Source organism: Belonocnema kinseyi, chromosome 9 (assembly GCF_010883055.1).
Source record: "Belonocnema kinseyi isolate 2016_QV_RU_SX_M_011 chromosome 9, B_treatae_v1, whole genome shotgun sequence".
NCBI lineage: Eukaryota > Metazoa > Arthropoda > Insecta > Hymenoptera > Cynipidae > Belonocnema > Belonocnema kinseyi.
In genome coordinates this window covers 11,648,122-11,670,704 of record NC_046665.1, presented here as the reverse complement: position 1 = coordinate 11,670,704, position 22,583 = coordinate 11,648,122, and the positions used below count along the sequence as shown (strand labels likewise).

General features: G+C 35.7%; 1 protein-coding gene across 17 annotated transcripts in view; it reads right to left on the bottom strand.

The window, feature by feature from the left end:
- Positions 1-22,583, bottom strand: part of LOC117180904 (angiogenic factor with G patch and FHA domains 1) — a 600,913-nt gene that overhangs the window by 148,037 nt on the left and 430,293 nt on the right. For 13 of the 17 annotated variants that reach the window (XR_004468075.1, XR_004468074.1, XR_004468073.1 and 10 more), the window contains one exon: positions 21,458-21,557. Coding sequence is in view for 11 of the 17 variants with exons in the window: in XM_033373513.1 (XP_033229404.1) it covers positions 21,458-21,557 (100 nt within the window). In the remaining 6 variants the exon portion in view is untranslated. Of the gene's footprint in view, positions 1-19,042; positions 19,409-21,010; positions 21,352-21,457; positions 21,558-22,583 lie in introns of those variants that run through there. The other 4 variants (XR_004468077.1, XM_033373518.1, XM_033373515.1 and 1 more) reach the window with 3 other exon arrangements.

The window sequence follows — 22,583 nt, the reverse complement described above, 5'->3', positions numbered from 1 at the left end:
AAGTCAAGCCTACCTGTTTCTCAGCGAAAGGCAAAATTGCGCGTGTATGTTGGCAAGCCTCGTATTTTCTTAAGGAAAGAGGGCTGTAATTTTTTGACTGAATCAAAGTACCTTAATTCCCAGACTTCTATTGCGTAAAAAAGAACACTAAGCGAGAGGCTACAAAAAAGGCTAGTCTTAGGTTTCCAGGCATTAGATTTAGATGCAATAAAATTCTTGTAACAGCACGCATAGAAATATTCGCAGCAGACGCTCTTATTCTGAACTCTATAAAAAAGATTAAATTCCGATGTGTTGATACCGAGATAGAAAAAATCGCTTACTACCTTCAGCTTAGTCTGTGCGTAGACGAATTTGTATTAACATGGCTGACCTTTGTGGTATACCATAACTTTTGATTTTGCTTCGTTGACCGTTAAAAAATTTCTCATAGAGTATTGAGCCATAGGGGAAATTTTTGCTTGTAAGTCAGCCTAAGAGTAAGCGAGTATGACTATGTCATCATCATATGAAAGTAGGATAATGTCATATAAGTGATCTATTGAACTTCAATGCAACCGTGATTTCATAATTACTCTTCTAGATCATATATGAAAAGCGCAAAAAGAAGAGGACTAAGGATCTCACCTTGAAGCACCCCGCAAGTTACCTTTACGGACAAAGTCAGACCCTCGTAAGTGCGAATAGATATGTTAGCGTTATCATAGAGATTTTTTATAATTCGCCTTTTGAATTATAATTGAGCCTTTTTGAAATATATATAAAAAGCAAAGATTCATCCCTTTGCGATATTCAAATGAATTTGAATTAAAGAAGTTATGGTATAAATCCGATTAATACAACTTCTTCCAGGCCTGAAACCGGCATGATTTCCTGGGTGAATGTTTACCTCGTTGAACCACGCAGTCAATCTCGTCAACAGGATCTGAGAGAAAATCTTAGTAATACTATTTATAAAGGCAATTCCCCGTTAATTATGAGGGTCAGATTTATGTATCTCCCTTTTTATGCAACATAAATGCATGTATTTTTGCCCAGCAGATGCGACTCTTTCCTCGGCCCAGATCCTGTTGAAGAGGCGCCCTAAGTACTCTACCCAATTTTCCGGAAGGTTTTTGAAAAATTCATTGGGGTTCCCATCCTCGCCTTGGGCTTCATTGCATTTATATCTTAATAAAGAGGCCTTATTTCAACAATCGAGATATAACAGTCCCAAAAAGGGTTTTTGTTAACAATACACTGTATGCAAATGGGAGCCTTAATCGGATAAAGAGAAAAAATAAGGTCTTGCCATGCATGTATGCTTACATTGTTAGTCGCAGCAGACAGCCATCTAAATCTATTGAACGCTGCCCAAAAATCCTAAAGATTATTACAAGCCGCTAGTAAATTCAGCAGCGTATATTCGTATTGCCTATTCTTGGACCTACGTAACTTCAGGAAAGATCTTTTGATTTCTCCTTATCTTTAGAGCATCAAAATCGGACTTCAATTGAGCTGTGTCAGTTTTAAAAAGTTTGACGTCCTTTTTGGTTTCATATGTGTCAAACCTGGAGAAAGGGGCAACGCGAAATTTATAAAGATGTCTGTTGAAAATCACAAGTTCCTCAGAAAGACACAAATCCGGTCAGAATTCTGACAGAAAATCACAAAATCAGGAACAAAAACTTCTCTCGTCAGGTGTCACAGCACAAAAAGAGCATGATAATAGACAAAGAAAAAATCTAGCACTTAAGACTCTAGGTCAAATCAAGGAATTCATACAAGGCACAAGATACACGTGTTGCTCACACCGGTGCCATATTGCAACTCCATAAAAATAATTTATTCCAGACCAATTTTACAATGGACTACATCCACAAAAGAGGAATCGATTCACTCATTCACATTGATATACTCTCTTCATGGCCATATTTATTCAAGAACAAAATATATGTTGGAGATGATTGCAACATCTTAATTGTAAATGTAATTTATTCAGAAAATATTTAGGGCTAAGGAGCCATCTAAGGAACAAAAATTCGTTCGAATGCACAAGTCATAAATTAAAGTATATAGTAGTGTGTCGTTAATATACTATATGTGTTAAACAAGATCCAAAACTGCATTAGTACTAAGAGGTCAACACAATACTGAATACCATATTATTAAACCATAATAGACCTTTGGAGTTTACATATTCTGTGCTTTGGTATGTTTAAAGCTGAGTTCCTCTCACGGAGTCCGGCATGATGAGGATGATTTTTATCCCGATATAGAGTAACATGTTCACTTTTTGGTAAATTGTATATGAAATGGGTAGATACATTTAATGCACGTTCTAGCTTTCTATTCAGTTCTTCTGTTACATCATCGTAAGCAATACATCCGTAATCAAAGAGCAGGATAATAAAACTCTTAACTAGGAGAATCTTAATTTAATTGTCGTAGAATTCTGTAGGTGTTCCGAGAAATCGCCAATATATGCTCTATTCAAGGCAAAGTACAGTTGAGAAATAGGGCGAAGTGAAAATGATAACATTAGTCAAATCGTTTTGGCTAAGTAAAAAAAATATGTGGGTGTTAACCAACACATGTAAAATTTGATTAGTTTTTAATATAAACCCGAAAAAAAGCAAAATAAAACATTGTAATCGGTTAACATCTTCTGTTCCCTTTTTTATTTAAAACTTCAAAAACGTTAAAGTTCCAAAACATTTCCCTATTGCTTCGAAAATTATGTCGAATTTTTTCTATGTACAATTTTTTCTGCGGGATAATAATACAAATATATAAATAAAAAAAATGGTTTCTCAATTACGAATTTGTTTAAAATGACCGAAAAACGTGTTTCCTTTTGATTAAATACTATGCATACATTTTGAAAAAAGTTAAATATGTCGAACCTGAAATTTGTTCAGCTTGAATCAAAGAAACAAGCTGTTATTTTGATTTTTAACAAATAAAATTTTAGTCATGTTTCAAGCGTTCAAATATTGTCAATTTTACCTAATTTTTATAGCGATTTTGACGACTTGCTAAACCAAGCTTTTAGGCGCAAAAAACGATGGTGTTATTACGCCTGAACGATATTTTCGTAGGAATAGGCTGATAAAATCATTCTATATACATTAGGCTGGGGCGAAAAACCAACATTGTGCATCCAGGAAACGCCTGGGTGCGGAAAAGTGTCCCAGTCCAATCCGAAACTCAGTGCATTTTGAAACTTTGAAACCGGATAATATCTTCAGTCTGTTCTTTGAGGGTGAAATCTCGAAATTTCACTATAAAGCACTAAAATTTAAGGTTTTGCAAAAATGGGTTTAAAATCGATACCGATGCCTTCCAAGGGTGACTTTACGATGAAAAGTCATCAGAGGGTACTTAGAGGTCCGTACCAAATCGCCAAAGTCACCCCATGCCAATCCTCATGGAGTGGGAAATGGCTCAAAATTGCATATTTTCGAGTAAAACGCTTAAATACTTGTGCAGCTCCTAGCTCACTGAGTTCTACTACTTCGAGTGACCCAGAGCCCACCACGTGGAGGTGGCTGCACATCAGGCTCCACCCACGCCCTACCCAACCAACCAACCATATGTAGAACGTGCTTATTTAAGTCTCAGAGTCATTAATTACACCCACAAAGTCTTTCTTAGTGTCAAATAAGTTGACAGTCTTTCGAGAAAGAAGTGTAGCTCGTATATGTCGGTCCCGAGCCTCGGGACCTATGCCTTGTCTGGACACCTCTGTTACCAGTCTAACAGTTCTTTCCACCGCTACTGTGTGACAAGGGAAAGATGGAAAGTCCCAGTCTGGTACCAAGCCATCGGCCATAGATAGCTTAGCGGTAAGTTCATCCTCTGTTATAGGAATTAAAACTGAAGGTAAGGTAAGTGAAACATCTGTCTGTTCCCAATCAATCATTTCTGTGTAATTATTAGCTCCAAAATTAATTTTTGGTACAATATTGTACCCAACAGTTGTCTGTTGCTTATGTTTTGCTTCCAGGATTTTGGTGAGTGCGTCTTGGCGAACGGTAAGCCTAGGGTCGGTTACCATTCCAAGAAATATATTTTCTGGCATGGCAGAGAAGCCGTTTGTCTGAATGGAAGTGTTTACCACATTTCGCTACTTCAGAGGAACTATACTGTGAGTAAGTATTCAACTAATACTTGCAGTTTGTTTGTGGATCTTTTTGTTGATATGTATAATCTCAGAATTCTATTTGCAGCTGTTAGCCAGCGAGCCATGTTGATGGGGCCTATCTTCCGGGAGGCCAGCTCAGGGGAGCACGCTCCGAACCGTATGGCATTTGATATCCCATAAAGATACCTTTGATCTGAGCTGAGATTAGTGGGCTCAATCTCAGGTAAGTCACACTCAACTTGTTTAAACTTTACAACATCGAGGGTCTCACAAGTTGGAAGTTGTCTCTCTATTGGCCCTAAGTATTTGTTCGGACCAGAGGTAGGTCCGTCAATAAATACGAAAACACTTCTGAACGGTAGCTCATTGAAATGTAATAGACAACCCATTGTAAGGGACGATTAAGTCGTTCCTCTAGTAGACGAATAATTCCTCCCTTCCAGCCCGTCTTCGTATTTGTACCGTCACAGCCCACGCCTACCACAACATCGAAGCCTCCATTCAGTTCTGTTGTTACGTAATTATAAATAGAATCACACTCATCTTGGGCATGGCTCGATGGTGTGACGACATGGCCTACGTATTTAGAACCTGGTTCGGCCACCAAAGATATGTATTCCTCGTTAATAAGTCCGGAATCTGTCAGTGTTTCGTCTTTCCGACTATCAAAGTATAAGCCACGAATAGAATCCTCATGGCGTGATTCCTTCTTCAACTTGGAGCCTATTTTAATTTTCTTGCGCCTTATCTTACTTCACTCAGGTACTCAGCTACTTCTTGGGAAATATCCGGGGAGATCATACCTGCTCGATTGGCAGCGAGGAGTACAGACGAGCTTAAATGTGCCGCAGCCCGTTGACTTATACCATATCTTTGAGCAACTACTGCTGCTTCAGATAAGTCAAGTCTGGCCTGAAATGATTTTCTCTGCACAAGTCTGCGTGGTATGTCGTGAAAATCGACATCATCGGTAAAAGCATCAACCTTTACCTCAATTTCAGGAGGATTTTACCTTCCTTAAAGAAGGAATCTAAATCTGTATCCATATCAATCGCAGAGGAAGATGTGGAGGCCGATGCAGTAGGAACGCTTTCCCCACCATCTCCCCGTTCAAGTCTGCCTCTTTTTGCATTACGTTCTGCTCTCTTATGTATTCTTTTTGTTTCAGAGACATCTACGCTGGCGATTCCCATGAGTCTTTTACCTCTTTTGTCAAGATAGAAGGCATGCTCTACGGCTGGAACCTTCTTTTCCTTGGGACAGGAGCACCTAGACAAGTCAACGCACTTACAAGCGGCTATGTTAAATAACTCAGAGCAGTACTCTTTGAAGGCGGCGATTTTCTCATCCTTATTACTTTGAGAAGTTGTTTTACTCTTCAATAAATTTTTCAACGTAGTGTATTTTTTATGAAGATTTGTGAGACATTCCTTAATGCGCTGCTCTGAGACCGTTGGGATAGAAGCAGATTCCTAAATAACTATTAGTTTGGAACGGACTTCGTCGGCAATGTCTCCGAACGAAGGCTCCTTGTATTTTTCTGAAAGACAGCCCTTTTGCCTTTAAAACTCCTGACAACATCGCAGAACGTCAGGCCTCGTTGGCAAAACGTTCGGACCAAAATCTTTTGAGGACCAAATATAAGGCACTTCACAAAGTCTCCCTTTGCGAATTTCGACATGCTGTGGCATACAAACCAAAGAGGGGAGTGCAGGCAGAACCAGAATCTCTACCACCAAAAGAACCAACCATGAGACAATGAGAAGAAGAAACTATAACGACAACGTCAACTAGCACCTGCGAGTGAACGAACATTAGGCGTGAGTCGATAGTACGAGCTATTGACAGGTTCTGACAAGTCTCGACAACGCACGACCAGAGGGAGGGGAAGGGGAGAAGGAGACCGTCGACTGGAAGGGGGGGGGGGGTCCAGCTTCAGTGTAGAAGTGGCACAGACGCTCGTGTGCTCGTAAATGCAACTAATACATCAGATGATACCAGAAACTTATGTATTAAATGCTGAATACTGTCCGATTGGAAGTAAAAAATTCTGCATAACTGTTGCTCCATGTAACAAAATTATATTATATATATATATATATATTGTATTATAAATTTATGAAATTTATTTATATAATTTCAAGACGACCAGAAAGAAGAACGATTAGATTCTGTCTAAAAGTGACCAAAATATGCCTTTAATTATAAAATTTGTTTATAAAATAAACAAATAATATCGAATGACTAATGTTTATTACTCAATATTATCCCTAAAATAAATTAAATGTACTAAAAGAGAAAACCAAATATTTTCTGTCAATAAATGCCTAAACTATGCGTTTGTTTATATAATTTATTTATAAAGTAAACAAATAAAATCGAATGACAAGCCTGCAGCACAAAACATCACCAATATAATTATTTGAAGACGATCAGCTGATATTGATCAACAAATTTTTTATCACTAAAAATTACCACTTATGTAATTTGAAGACGATTAGAAAGAAAAACTATTACTTTCTGCCTGTAAACGACCAAACTAGGCATTTGTTTACAAAATTTGTTCATCAAATAAACAAATAATATCGAATGACCAATCCTTACTACTAAACATTTTCATAATTATAATTTAAAGGTAATAAGAAAGAAAAACGATTACTTTCTGCCAATAAATGCCTAAACTATGCATTTGTTTATACAATAAACTAATTAAACCACATAAAATATTGATGATCAAATATAATCGTGCAGATAAAATTAAGCAATTTCAACTTACAAATATACTTTGCAAGAAAAATTCCCATGATGTTGACATTTTGTAAATATAGTTTTTTAAAACAATTAGATTCCATTTCTTGCTAACTATTTATGTTCTTTTGATACATAGACGTTCATTTTCATCGAGAATGAGATCAATTAATTTAAAATAAAAATTTAAAAATCTAATCTATAGACGCTCTTGCGCAAATATTGCCGATCATTTCTAAGAAAAATTAAAAATCTGTGAAGAATTGTAGGCTGCAGGTGATTTTAAATAGTAAATTCCCGACTCAGCACACTGTGTACCGTATGCGGGCACAGTGCGGATTTATGTACGATCTGCAGGTCGTGCGGGAACTCCCGCAGACATGTCACGCTCTCACGCCGTGTAGCTCGCGTGCTGCGACAAGCATTGTCATCTGTGTAATTTTTCTAGTACACAAATAGACTTAAGCTTGGTAGATGAACTCGATAAAGCACTTTCCTATTCACATCATGCTATACAGTTATTATCTAATCAATGAATAAGAGCTACAGGATTTTTCCAGTCCACTGTGCACTGTGCGCGATGTATACTACATGGCATGTGGCTTCCATTGAGAAAAAGTGTCGGAGTAGAGTGCAGGTTTTAGAAAAAATTCTATAACTTTTATTAGTCTTGTATTATGATTCTGTATGAGCGAAGTAACACTCCAACATTATTTAAAAGTTATAATATTATAATATTGTATATAAAAATCAGTATATTCAATCTATTTAAATCTATTTTAAATTGTAAACAAAGTATTGAGTCCCTATAAGAAATAGGAAAGCCCTTTACACGAGGGGGCTTATATCATAAGAATGTATAATTAATTATTAAAATGTTACAAACCTAAATGAATGTTTTCTTTTGATGATTACATAACGTACTTAATTTATTTTGATGCCGTTTTAAGAAGCCGAAATTTTGAGGTATAATTATGTTTTAATTCAACATTTGGAAGATTACTTTCTATTATATAAAAAGAAATTTTCATTAAAAACATAATATCTTGTATAGCTTACTCTAAAACTGCAACGTTTAAAATATAGCGCGCGCATTGTTTCGCAGATGAACGAGTGTTTACAAATGTGAACTGTGAGTGTGTTGAGTGTTCGTGGTTTGTGCACTGTTGCGAGTTGATCGCGGTGGACCGCGGTTATCGTTTACACCTTGAAGCACTTGAGCATCCAAAAACAAAAAATATTTTACACAAAAAATATTAAATTAGCTATTTTTCTCCTAAGAATACAGATTTGATGCATAGCAGGAAAGTATTAATAATTGTCTTTTAGTAATATAGGGTGTTATTCTAAAGAGGCGTGATGTGACTTGAAGCTAAATCTTTTTGCGTAGTCAATCTAATTATAAGTCAGTTATCTATAATACGTTCGTTTTACGGTTATAAGTGTACTTGGAATGGAAGCTTCTAATGTGTCCCCGAAGGGTTTACATTTTTCTTGCACCTTCTTCCCTATTCCTTTACACACTCCCCATTCACTTACTTGGTGGTGGGAGGGGAACCCAAAGTTTAAGGTGGGTTTCGAACAACCAAGAGCAACAGCTTTAAGTACTTAGAGAAAACCTGTTTCTCTAGAGGTACCAGTCCCATGACTCCGGAGATGAATCTCCCTTGCTAGGCTAGTGTTCACCGCATGGGCCGCCGAGGCTGTTCCAGAGTGCGAGTCGGAAATCGCACCCGCAAGCCGATAGAGTGGGTCCAAAACCAACGCTTTAGCCCCTACGACCATCGTCCCACTTTTATAAGTGTACTTCCTTCATGGACAATTTTGAGAAGCTTTTTAAAAAAAACTATTGTATTGCAATATTATCAATTAAATTTTTAATTAAAAATTGCTTACTTTTTCAAAGAAATTTGACAACAGCCCATTACATCTTTCACACATTCTTAGTTTTTATATAGTCCGTATTATCACTAATGTTCTCCTAATATTCTACTGTCTTATTCCATAGAGGCGTGACCAGACTGAAAGCCAAAGTTTAGCGTTTTTTTTATACAATCGCATTTTCTTTAGTTTCTCAATTATATTAAAACAAGTCAAAACGGTCACAATTTGATTTATAACATCTAAAATGTCCTCCCACTGTTTACAGACAAATCATGGATAAATAAATTCTGATCCCTCTAATAGCTTAATTGGAAAAGCACCGGTATTTTTTTTACTACTGACATGAAAAAACTTAATATACTTCGGCGTGGCAATTGATTGAGCATCCTCTCAACCTAATATCACAACATTGTCCTCACTAGAGGTAGGAGAATGTGACGAAAGTACTCTCCGATTACATCCAAAACTACTCTTGAAAGTATAAATGAACACAAGTACTTATCATCATTGTATATTATCAGGGTCATTAACTACCAATGGTATTTGCTCAGTTACTCAAATTTCAAATTCTTTCGAAACTTGGGATAAGGTAGTAGTCCAAGCAACGATGAAAGTAACATCACTCGTACACTATGCAACAGTCGATGCAAACACAGATCAAATACGATACAAATACACATTTAGGTAAACAGTAAGTTGCAAGTGTGCGAGCGACCTCAAAAATCGGCATCTCCTAGCGCGGTAACTTCACCTTGCTTCGAAAGTTCAAATGAAAAACAAAAAAAACAAGTGATCAATTAATTTTTTTATTTAACAATGTATAAGGTCACCCAATTTCGAAGAATATAGCCAACATTCCCATTTTTTTCAATGCACCGAATCTTGGTGGGGCAATATTGTATCTGGAAAATGTTTAAATAAATGAATTGATTTTATTGCAAAGTTATTTTACGCTTCGAAGAAACTTGATTTCATTGTTTGTTCAACAGCTACACCTAAGCTTGACTTACTGTATTCACAAAATTCTTTGACATGATAAAATATGGCGTGAACTTTTGGTGTGACAGAAATCTTTAAATTGATTAAGCTAACTTTGAATTTATCGATACATTTTTCATAGTGCGGTTTTAAATCTATACCAAAACATGCATGCACAACATAGCTAAAATCAATCAAAGCTGGAACATATTTCAAGCATGCAATTAGACATTGTGCGCGTGAATCATCCACTTTCTCCAACAGTTTTTCGTACGAATGGCTGTTGAAATTCGATCCTTCGTGCATCACATCGCGTTCCACGTAACACAATTGTGCCCAATTCAACGTAGTCGAATTAATGGATTCTGGGTTATATAACTAATTAGTTACAAGAAGTACACGCAGAAAAAAGAAATGTAATATTTACTTATCAAGAATTGTAAAGGGTTTCTTGTAACCGTAAGAGTATAAAATGCTCTTACTAAGAGGGTGAAAATGTCAAAATCACATAGCATTTCGTAAATGTCACAATGAAATTAAGATTAATTCAACGGTTATCCTTCAGTAAAATAAACCTCTATTCCCTCGTATTACATACTGAACGACATGTAAAATCCACTGAACCGAGATTACAATAGTAGTGCAGTGGACATTACCGAAAAATCTGTACATGCTACCGATCCGATCGGTTCACTTAACTCGCCCCTAAAGCCGCAACGCAACCTATCCGCGCGGAGCACTTGGTGAATTCACGACGCAATCGGCCTGAATGGATTGTAGCACCTAAAAAACATTCCTTTTTGACATTTCTGTGACAGTCGTCGCATTAATCCATATTCCTACTTTGCAAGGAAGAGGTTTTATAAAAATAATACGATTGTGGTTGGCACAACTTATTCACAGATCGCGTACACTTGAGAGTTTATTGGAGCAAGACGTGTTTTTGTTCAGCGACTGTTTCACCTGACACATAGGTATGATGTGAATGCTAGAACTGTTGTTGTGTGCCGCGATGGCATGGTTGCGTATTCAAAAGTCGTTCCCGAAGTCACCACATTCAGTTACAAATGCATTTCAAAATTATTTTACAGATCGCAACTCGTATACTACTGTAGTGGTTAAGACTGTTGAATTGCGTGCTTAGGTTTATGCGTTCAAATCCCCCCCCCCCCCCCCCCCCCCCCCCCATTGCGTACGAAATTTTAATTGTATTATAAGCATTATAACTTACAAATAACGATTAATTATAAGTATATCCGAAAATATTTATAAGACATAACCGTGCGCTTATTTATTAATTATTTTTTAGCAATACTTTTTAACAATTTATAGTGCTGTCTTAGCTGTAGTCTACACCGATAACATGATTCAGATCTCTTTATATTATTCGTTAAAGGGACATAATAATTCGTAATTGCAGCATCCAGAAACTGTACAGAATAGCGACTAGATCGGTAAAATCTACTGATCCGCAGGTCAGCACCACTTGAGAATCGGTACTAGTAACCATCATTGATAGTCATACTTATTTGCCTATAATTGTAACGTTTACTGAACTGTCATGTTGTCCATATACGTACTAGGAAACTAGGTAGATTTAACTTGGTTTTCAGTAAAATGTAAGGTTCTTTTTTTGCTTGTATAACAAAAGTCACAAATCTAGTTTAATAACTCAATCGAAATTGGTATGCATTTCATGGCATATGAGAAAACTAAGGTAAATAAAAAGCGTTCGTGTAAAAGTTTTCATCTATAGTTTGCATATTTTGTAGAACGCAAAATCGTAGTTCTGAGAGTTCAAATATGGATTCCATAAAATTAATCCCTTCAAGATATTCCCAGACTCGCAAGTTATGCATATAGAAAACTGATAATATATTCGCAATCAGCGGTCCTAAATACCGCGGAATAGAAATATCCATAGGAACTAGCATTTAATTACTTTATTTAGGCCACCATTGTATATCTGCCATATTGGATTTTTAAAATCTAATGGCGGGTATGTAATCAGCGACCCCAAAAACCATCGTATTCTAATTTTTACCACAATTAGTTTTAATTTAATCAAATTGGGCCGCCATATTAGATGAGCCATCTTGAAGTTTGAAAATCTAACAATGTATTCATAATCAGCGACCACAAAACTTACGCTCAATGGAAAGGAAACTTCCTTAAGGCCTGGGACGATTTATGGAAGAAATTTCGACAAAAAACGGCGACAAGCCTTTGCCTGTCAAATACTCCATACGCAGTAGTCTAGATGATTCAAGTTCGGTAAATGCGTTGGTTATGCTTAGCTCAAAATGAATCGAGGAACATGCGAATGTAGTAAATTTTGCGTTGTACGCGCTTCCTGTGATAGTGCAGAGCCATTTAAAATATCCAGCGTTCATTTTTGAATATTTTGATGGCCCACGACACCAAATGAGCATGAAATGCATGCCAAAACTCACCATGTTCGCTCACATTTTATGATTGTAACTGAAATGCGTGCACAGGGTGTGGCACAATGCGAGCATGTTTACAATCATCCTGTGACGAAATTCTGCGGCGTGTACATGCGCCCCATGAGTACCCAGTGGGGGCACAAAATGTTTAATTTATAAATTAACTACATTTATTATTTAATGCTTATAAAAACTATAAATTGCCTTTTCAATAAGGGTGCCGTCCTGTACGTGTAGTGCAACATAATCACAAAGCAAAATATCACAGATGTGAAAGAGATAGAGAATCTATATTTTGTGTAATCCTGAGAGTGAAAGAGATAAATATATCTGTCCGTCTCTTTCACTTTCGCTTTACGCCGCCATTTTCTGCGCACACGGGACTGTGTGGAACTAGCCGGCTAGCCCAGTGCCTTTTACAACATTGCAACGCGTCAGTGTGTGCCGGTTCTAGTTTTCTGAGAATCACGAAGTACTAAAAGGAGACCGCACGTCATGTATTTCGACTGGCGCCCGTTCGCGATCGCCTGTACTCAAGAGTTTTATACCATCCCAGATTAGAGCTTCCCTTCAGTGAAAATATAAAATTAGAAATTGTCGCGAACGCAGTGATAATGCTTGTATAATTTATACAATTATATGAGTTATATTTATACCAGTTCAAAATTTACATCACATGTTCTCGTAGTTCCTAGAGTTTCCGCACGTAGCGCTATCATCTGGGAAGAAATGTTTTTTTCCACCATCCTCGCTATAGACTATTTTCTTAATAAATTCCGTTATGTTTATTTAATTCAACCTTTCTATTTACCTCCTCAAAATAAATAAATAATTTTAGGACAGTCAACCCACGCGCACCGAGTGTTCGCTTCATTCATGCACGCGCGTGCCTCGCATGGCGTGGGTCCCGTATGCGCCTCTATAGATGGCGCATCTGAGTGCTGATGCACATGCCTCCACAGTGCTCGTAATTCGATTGAATGATTGCTGAAACATCCTATGAACCAAACACGATCGTTTAGCTTGTTTATGTATTGCTCAATACAAACAGGCGCGGATACAGAGAAGAACTTTGGGGTAGGAGGTATCCAATAGCTCCTCTTTCCCCTCATTTCTCAAGAAGCACGTTAATAATAATTTTAGAGTTATTTCTTCGCTTTAAATTTGTATAATTTATTATATAAATATATTAATTAGGAATGTTTTAAACATAATTAGCCAATGTATAGATAGGAATCGTGTTTTTATATTTGCAAGATGCGTACTGTATGCCATAGTACAATCATTAGTCAAAAAGTATAAAACATTAGTAACATTTTCGAAGCCAAGCATAAACGCTAAAAAGATTGTTTTACCGAAACACTTCGGCGTCTACTTACACTCTTTTCGATATACATATTTCCGGTTTAAAGTCGGACCAATGCAAATTTTTTCTCGCTTAAAAAAAATTATTTGTCTAAAGTAATCGCTCTAACGACTCAAAATTTTTATTATACATATAAATTCCCGCTATCATTTTTAGTGCTCTAAATTGAAGAATAAATCAATTTATACATTTTTAAAAGTATATCATTTCAGGCAATTTTAAGCGGAAAACCTGCAAAATTAGAAGATTAAAAATTTTTTAATTGAACACCTTTTAAATTATTTGAATTTCAGGTCGTTGCAAATAAATAATTGTTCAATTGTTATTCATACATTAAAATTTGTTTTTTGAAAACTTTTAAAACATACTCTTTAAAATATATTACTTTACTAAAAATCACTTTAACCTAAAACTTCTAATAAACCCTAAGAAATTTAGAAAATTGCTTTAAAATCCCAGATTATTATAGAATAGAAGCTTCTAAGGTGTCCTCTAAGGGTTTACATTTTTCTTTTAGCTTCTTGCCTATTCCTTTACACACACCCCGCATACTTACTTGGTGGTGGGAGGGCGACCTACAGTTTAAGGTGGGTTCCAAACCACCAAGAGCAACAGATTAAAGTACTTAGAGGACCTTCTTCTCGAGAGGCATCGGTCGCCGAGGCTCTTCAAAAATGCGAGGCGGGAAGCGAACCCGCAAATCGACGGAGGGGGTCCAAAGCCTACGCTTTAGCCCCTAAGACGATCGTCCCACTCTAAATCCCAGATTATTATTTCTACAGTTTTTTATACCTTTTTAAATCTTTTTCAATATTCTCTTCAAATTAATTTTACAAAATAAAAAGTCATTTTAAATTTTGCAATGAATACTAATACATTTATTTATTATTTTGAAACCTTACGATATGATTGAAAAGCTTCTAAATTTTTCGTTTCAAATTTTAAAAAATCTTTATTTTGCTTGAAATTTTTTGACATCTTTTCAAGTTTTAAACTATTTCTGAATTTGTTCAAAACTTCTAAATATCTCTTAAACTTATTCTAATTTTTCAAAAATTGATAACTGTTCAAATGATATTTATTCATCCAAAATCTTCTTTTTATCGTAAAAACTTTTAAAATCTTTTAAAGCTTCCAAATTTTCTTTAAAAACATCTAAATATCTCCTTTACTTACTAGAATTTTTTCTAAATGAATACATTTTTATCTGTTCTTTACACATCAAAAATTAAACTTTTTTACTTACAAAAAATTTTTTTTATAATTAGAACAATTAAAATTAACATTACAACGTTTAAAATTTAAGGTCATCTCTTTAAGATTTTAACGATTTAAGGCATTCTGTTGCAAGAGTGCAAGCTAGAAAGAGAAAGCGAGAACGAGAATGCAACGGCATCTTAATCTACTTATGATGTAACATACCTATTACTCACAAATATTTACAATTCTAATCTAAGCAACTTTTTTTCCTTTCACTTCTCGTGTACCTCCATTTTGCCATTGTTTTCCATATAAATTCCTTCATTCTTTTTTCATTTCTCCTGTGGCCCCCTCAAACTCCTTTAACCACTCTTCCGCGTACCCATTCTCTCCTAGAACCTTTTACACATTCTCTTTCCCGCTTCCTTTATATTCCATTCCTCTGCTACATCCTTCCCAAACATGCACCCATGTAAACTATTTCCATTCGCAGATTCTGCACTACTTTGGTACTTTTTCCTTTTTTATCATCTTATACCATTTATTATATTTTGATTCCAGATTAATCTCTCATCTTAGTATTAATTATCTTTCCCTCTCCCTTTTTCCCAATTCTTCATAGTTTACTCCAGTCCCGTCTTCTATATCTCTATCATTAAAGAACTCCCTCCTTTCTTCTTCCCTTCCCGTTAATTATAATGGCCTCCCTCTCCTTCCCTGTATCTCTATAAAAAAATTTCTCACTAACTCCCCTCCCTTTCCCTCCCTCAGCTATGTCTCCAATTCCCATTTACTCTTTCCCGCCGTAGTACTTAATTTATCCCTTTGCGTTTCTTCTCTCACCATATATCCCGGCGTCCTTCAGTCTACCTTTACCGTCTACTTTATATATATTTCATGTAAACTCTCAATAACTTTCCTTTCTCTCCATCCCATACCTCTGATACCTCTGCTCCATCGCCTAATACCGGCCATCCCAGCGTGTCGAGTAGTCACACTCTCCTTTTCCAATTATTTTTAATCCTCCGAGAATACACCTATTTTTTTGATTACGGGTCAAACGCTTCTCAGCGATGACTGGCCATTCTGCAAACCAATCACCAATCGGCTCGTCCATTCTCCATTTCTTCGCCCTCCTTTTCTAGACCTCATTATCTTGGTCTTTTTTTACATTTAAATTCAACTTTATTCTAGCTGAACACTATATAGTCCGCGTATGCCAGTTTATGTATCCTTTCGTTCCCTATCCTGACTCATCCGCATCCTTTTTCCTTCATTTCTTCTTCCAAATCTAATACTAATATATTAAATAAAAGCTAGCTCTTCCCCTTCACTAGCTCCTTTTGTGCTTGTTCACTCTAGTACTTTGTATTTCTCTTACCGTTATTTCCATCTCCTCGTTTATATTTCCTTCCCCTATTTTGATATTCCAGAAATTTTCTTCAAACTGTTCTTTACCTTACATTGACTAATCCCCTCTTCCCGCTCTTTTTACTTGGGCTTCGTTTTTAACTTTATTGTTATTACTCTCTTCTCCCTATAATGTCCCTATTATGAGAAAGTGATCTGAATGTATATGTGACGTGCGTTGAAGAAAGGGTGCTTACTCTAAAAAAATCGAAATCAAGGTTTTTACATATTTTGATAGTTTTTGAGCTGCTCTTTTTAATTAAACAATCAGAAAAAAATATCCGAGCATCATTATTGCTAATAATTGAGTTGTTAGGTACCCAAGTAATAGGGCTTTGGCTCGAGAGCTCGAGATTCCGTGAAACATCGGGTCGACGTCAACTGCTCGTCCTAAAAAATCTCACTAAGCCCCCTTTATTCGGCGCACGTCACATATAGTTCCCTGTTTCTAGTTTCTTGAACTTCTCTCCTACCTCCTCGCCCCCTGCCGTATAATCAATTGACGTTTCCAATTTGCTTCCTATATTTGTATATTCCCCTTCCTCGTCCCCCTCTGTATTTTGGTTTAGGATAAACCATCCATTCTCATCTAGACTCTTTAAAAAATTGTTTTCCTCCCCAGTCTATTATACATTCGTTTCTTACTCGCTTCACGATTCCTTCCATTCCTCTGCGTTTTGTATTCTTCCTCTTTGCATTTTGAACCTATTACTTGCAACCTCTTGGTAATCTTCCCTTACTCTTTCCTATCCATTTTCAGCTATCCACGTCTTCATCGTTACTACTATATCCCATTGTGTCAAATTTCTCATTAACTCCCTATCCTTTCTTTCTAAGCCTGCTATATTTCAGTAGCATATCCTTCAATTTTCCCTTGCCGCTTTTTTTTGTCTTATTTTATTTTCTACTATTTCTCATTTCTATATCTCCGGTTCTTGTTTCTTCTAGTTTTCCGAAATCGAATTTTTTACTAACTCTTGCCTGTCCTCTTCTCAATGCCATTATGCGCCTTCTATCTGTATTCTTTGTAATATTAATGTCTTTTAGACAAAGAGAATTAATACACCTTCGGCACCGTAACCTTAAGATGACCTTTTAATAAACAATGTTGAGCGCCAGACCTTTCATGGGTCAAAGAAACTAACAAAACCTAAACGACTGAGCGAAATCTCAAAAACCAACAAAACTAGAAAATTCTTACTTTTAAATTCTAAATTTAGCTTCACTACAAAAAATTACATTTTAAGTTTATGGTGTACCAGACTCTGAACTTCCCTATTACTTTCCCGCTAGCTCAAATCAAATGTAGGATAATCCGGTAGAGGGCGCGGTTTTAGAAAGTAAGGGTTTCTTACTCGTGAATGAAAACATAGCGAATTAAATAGAAAAATAATACAGTTAACATTTATTTACGATAGTACAATGATTTTTTTAGCACATATCGACCACAATTAATTAAATCACATTCTCTTGACTTCAGAACAATAGAATGACGTTCACAAATGAATTAAAATTATTAAAATAAAATGAAGCAAGATTTCGGGTTATAATACTTTTAACAATTTAACATTTATCCCTTATGATGTCCCATGAATTCGCGGAGTTATATAGTAAAGCCTTACTAAATCTATCGCATTTAATTTTCCGTAAAATGGGGTGAAGAGGTAGAAAGTAACAGATTATTATCAGATACAAAAAAGGGCGAGGGGCAACTTCACAAGCATAAGGACTGTGGGGCAGAAACTAAATTTACGAGTTACAAGAATATATCTCGTTCTAAAGGGCACATCTCACAATATAGGGGAATACCTCATTCTAAAGAACACATTTTGAAAAAGGGGGATTAAGGATACTCAATTTTTTATCTTTCGGAAACAACTAATAATTTTCTGTGTGTGGAGGGGGGGGGGGCTAATTACAAGAACCAGGGCATGGGGCACTCAACTACAAATTCACAAAATCGTATAGATGGCCAAATAATACATAGGTTGGAAATACATCATCAACAAAATCCATAGTCAACTATCACAACTCACAAATAAGAAAATTCAATTATTCACAACATTATCGCCAAATTAGAAATATAGAAAAAATTGCACAAAATCAATAATCTTAAACTTTAAACCTTGAACAATTAATCTCATGAAACCTCGTCGCCACGTGGCAAACTTAACCTCAAAATTATGTGGGAGGGGGGGACTAACTTATAGACAAAATGAACTTTAGGGCTTTCTTGGCCAACTAAATTCCTTTCAAAAACACAATGAAACTTTGGGGCTTTCTTGGCCAACCGAAGTCCATTCGACAACTACAGACAACCAGGCTTTCTTGGCCAACTAAATATTACACTCAAAAAAAATCACAATGAAACTTTAGGGCTTTCTTGGCCAACTTAATTTCACATTCCGACAAACTTATAAAACTTTAAGACTTTCTGGGCCAACTGAAGAGAGGAAAGGGGGGGGGGGCTTAGAGGTTTCGTGGCTCAGGTCCTCCGATGGGTGACCAGGCGTTCCCTCTATAGACGCACTATAACTACTGACCGGGTACAACGAAGTAAGTCCACGATTGCTGCTTGCTTGAGAATTTTCAAGTGAACCTAACCTACGTCATTTCCACCTTGCTCGTCTCCCATTGGTCGGATTTCGCAGACTTCCGCAACGTAGCGTGGACAACCGAAGGACTAAAACAATGCCGTGCAATGTGAAATGATCCAGTTATTTATAGACTTAGTGTTTAATTATCTGTTGCTATTTTACTCAAAGTAAATAATGTAAGATATTGTTTTTGTTCTCCAAAAGCGTCCATAAACATTTACAACGTAACGGGCTCGTTTATTACAATTATTATACTCACACCGTGATTATAAATTCGGAGTATTAACGGTACGGGCCTGGACTACAATGTCACCACACGTACAGTAAATGTCGATGGTATAGTTTACGCCTCACATTTGACTACAAATTAGATGAAATATATGCTCTGTTGTTTGGAGACTTCGGAATCTCCTTAAGTAATCCAGGTCTTGTAGAAAATTCAGATAATTTCGTGTCAATCTCTGCAAGCAATTACCGTTGAGGTTTTCAGCAGTTAGGTTGGCAGCAACGACTAATGGTAAAACTGGCGGAGAATTTAAATGATACAGTCAAAGTCTTAGTAGGAATAGCGAGTTAGTTAAGTCTTTCCGGCGTCCCGATGATTCTCAACCTCCAGCGATGTTCCACGATGATGACGTTGACTCCAGAAAAGCTTTTACATATAGAAAAATAATAATTCGGAACGTATCAGCGATAAGAAGTTAAATTACAAACTAGATCAAAACGAATCTTGGAGCATCGCGTAGCCTCAGTGGTGTATGGTGGAAATCTAACTCATACCTTAAAGAATTATCTTTAACTAAGATTTTACCATAACATGTGCCTTGTGAGTTGCAAAATGCAACATCACATCTTCCATACTTAACTCATGTTCTTCTTCCCTTTTTTCTTTTTGTTTCTGCTATTTTTCTTAACGTATACTGCATCTTACTTACTACCCATCTTAAATCAACCTTCATTTATGACGAGCTACCATATAACAACCTCTTATTTGTCATTCTGTAAGGCTTATTTACAGAGAGATGTACCGGTTCCTTTACAGAAAGCCATCGCGAAAACTCATGTTGCTTACAGCTATGTGAAGTTGCCTTCATTTTATTCCCTTGAAGATTCAACTCATCACTGAGAGGGCCAAACCACTAGCGAACCCTCGCGGATTAGTTTCTACGCAGGATCATATATAGGATTAAACAATTTTTATGGTCACATGCTCTTTAGGAATTTTTTTCCACTTTTGTTTAAAAATCCCAATTGTTCGAAAACAAAATTTAAAAATTACCAGGGAAATATCTAATACATTTTAATATAACAAAATTATAATATAAAATCTATTTCTGACTTTATTATATTAATTAGAGCTATATTCATTAATCGAGGTTTAAGTATAGGTCTAAGCCTAGGACAGACATGTTCTTTTTCTTCCCGTTACTTGGACCTAGCCGTAAGAATTTAGTATATATTCCATATAAACATATGGCTTTTTTGATTAAAATTATTAACACTAACTTTAATAGTCAATAAGCAAAGATTAAAAAAATCTTATACATATAAATCTATCATGCGTAAAAAGTTAGATAGAGAATATAAACCCACAACCAGTTATAAGCTATGTTTCCCAAATATCATCGACATTAGATCTAGATAATGCGAGCAAAACTGAAGTAGTATTCCGAAATGTAAGAATATATTTTCCAGGGGTAAAACGTTATAAAGTATAGTAAAGTAAAATGTGCATTACTCGCACCTTATAACCCTCACTTAATCATTAATGACGCTTGGAATCAGATCATCGATTCTAAGGAGGGTATTAATACTAGAACTATTGTGATTGGAAGTTTGCTCTGCGACCACGGAAAGGTAAAATCCTTGAGACAAAGAAATTAAATATAAAAAATGTCAGCTTTAAAGATGTCTTAAATTATAAAATCTCAATAAAAATGATCGTTGAATAAGTTACAATCAATGATGATAGGCAGGATGTTCAAAAAATAACAAAACACGTTTGCGCTACGACTTTACTCCCTATGTCACACGCTATTGTACAAAGATACCGTACAAGGATTTTTAGCATTGCGTGACCCGCGTATAAAATTCCTTATTTAAAAAGTGTGCTTGCGCGAGTTTACACACAGTACCTAAAGTCTTCATTCTTAAAAGTGCTTTCCTGGCCAAGCTTACATTAAATCCACATAAGATAAGGTTGATCAATCAGGTATCTGGCCCAGTCAATTGCAATACTCGTGGTGGATTTATTATGTAACACCACATATGCAAATAACTATTTTCTAGACTCCTTCCCACAGGAGCAGCGCCTTACTTTTAATTATAAATTTTTGAACCTCCACGGATTCAGATGCGTAAAATCAGTTTGAGCACGAACATCATAAATAGTTCTATTCGATAACTATTCTCCCATTTATCTCCAAAATTCTAGAGAAGATTTGTTTAAATCAGCTTATAGATTCTACTAACAATAGCTATTATCCCCTTTCAAGTCAGGCTTTCGGAATAGTTTTTCTGCAACAACAAACCTTCTTCATGTCTGACTTTCTAGCCACAATCCACCATACTTAAACATCAAATTTTTTTAAATACCTGCACATAAAATTCTAGACTGACACTATTGTATTAAATGTTATACGTTTATATTTAATACATAACAAAATTTATAAAAAAATAAGGAATAGAATAAAAAACTTACAGGTTCTGTCCTACCCTCGCCATCCTTGCCAAGAGATTTTCCTTCTGACCAACCCATTCTGGTTAATAACTTAAAGCCTTTGTTATCCTTTGCAATTGACCTGAAAGAATAAAATATTTCTAAAATAGCTCTACATCTTTTAAGGTAACTGTGGGACTCATCGAAACTTTGAGGCGGATTCCAGATTTCAGAAGGCTTCAGAGACTATATTAAACAGAACTAAAACTTAGGAAATGTGTTTTGACGAATAAAATACATATTCAAAAATATAATTTCACTATCATTAATTTAGTATTTTATTACTGTATAATTTTTGGCAAGTTTAGAATGATAAATACGAGTATGCGGTGGTTATTGGCAATTCGGACTCGTGGCTGTTGAAATTTAACCCCTTCCTGATCAGAAAATTAAAAAATACGAAATAATATGCACTCCTACTCGTTTTTTCAAATATCTATTCAAGCTAAAGTTTGTCCAAAAAAATAAATAAATCAAAATATAAACACAAAATATGGAATGATTTATTATATCATACTTTTATTTGTGACGCATGTGCCCCGGAACGTTCTAGGACGGAACTAAGTAGTAAAAACTGTTACTTTGCCGTTTGAAAGAAAATTAAAAATACGAAAGAATATTCAGTCCCACTCCTGTTTTCAAATATATATTTAAGCCAAAATTGGTCAAAATAAATAAATCAATCAAAATATAAACACAAAATATGGAATGATTTATTACTTAATATTTGTATTCGTGAGGTATGTGGTCCCGCAACGTTCTATGACGGAACTAAGTAGTAAAAACTATTAGTTTGCCGTTTAAAATGAAACTAGGAGAGGCATTAGGCTGATTATGATCATGAAATTAAACCCCTAATAAGGATCGTAATTAAAGGAGTTTGAAACGGTCATTTTTGCGGTCGTAATTTCCGGCGCGTAATTTAACGGTCGCAATAAAGGGCCATAAAAATGGTCGTTTTATTTATTATATTATTATATTATTATATTTATTATATTTATTATACTGATAACGCCAGAAATACTCTCATAAAAGTTAAATATAGTAAGTATAACTCCAAATATTTAATTAAATAAATAATAATAGATTTTTATGGTTGTAGAATAAA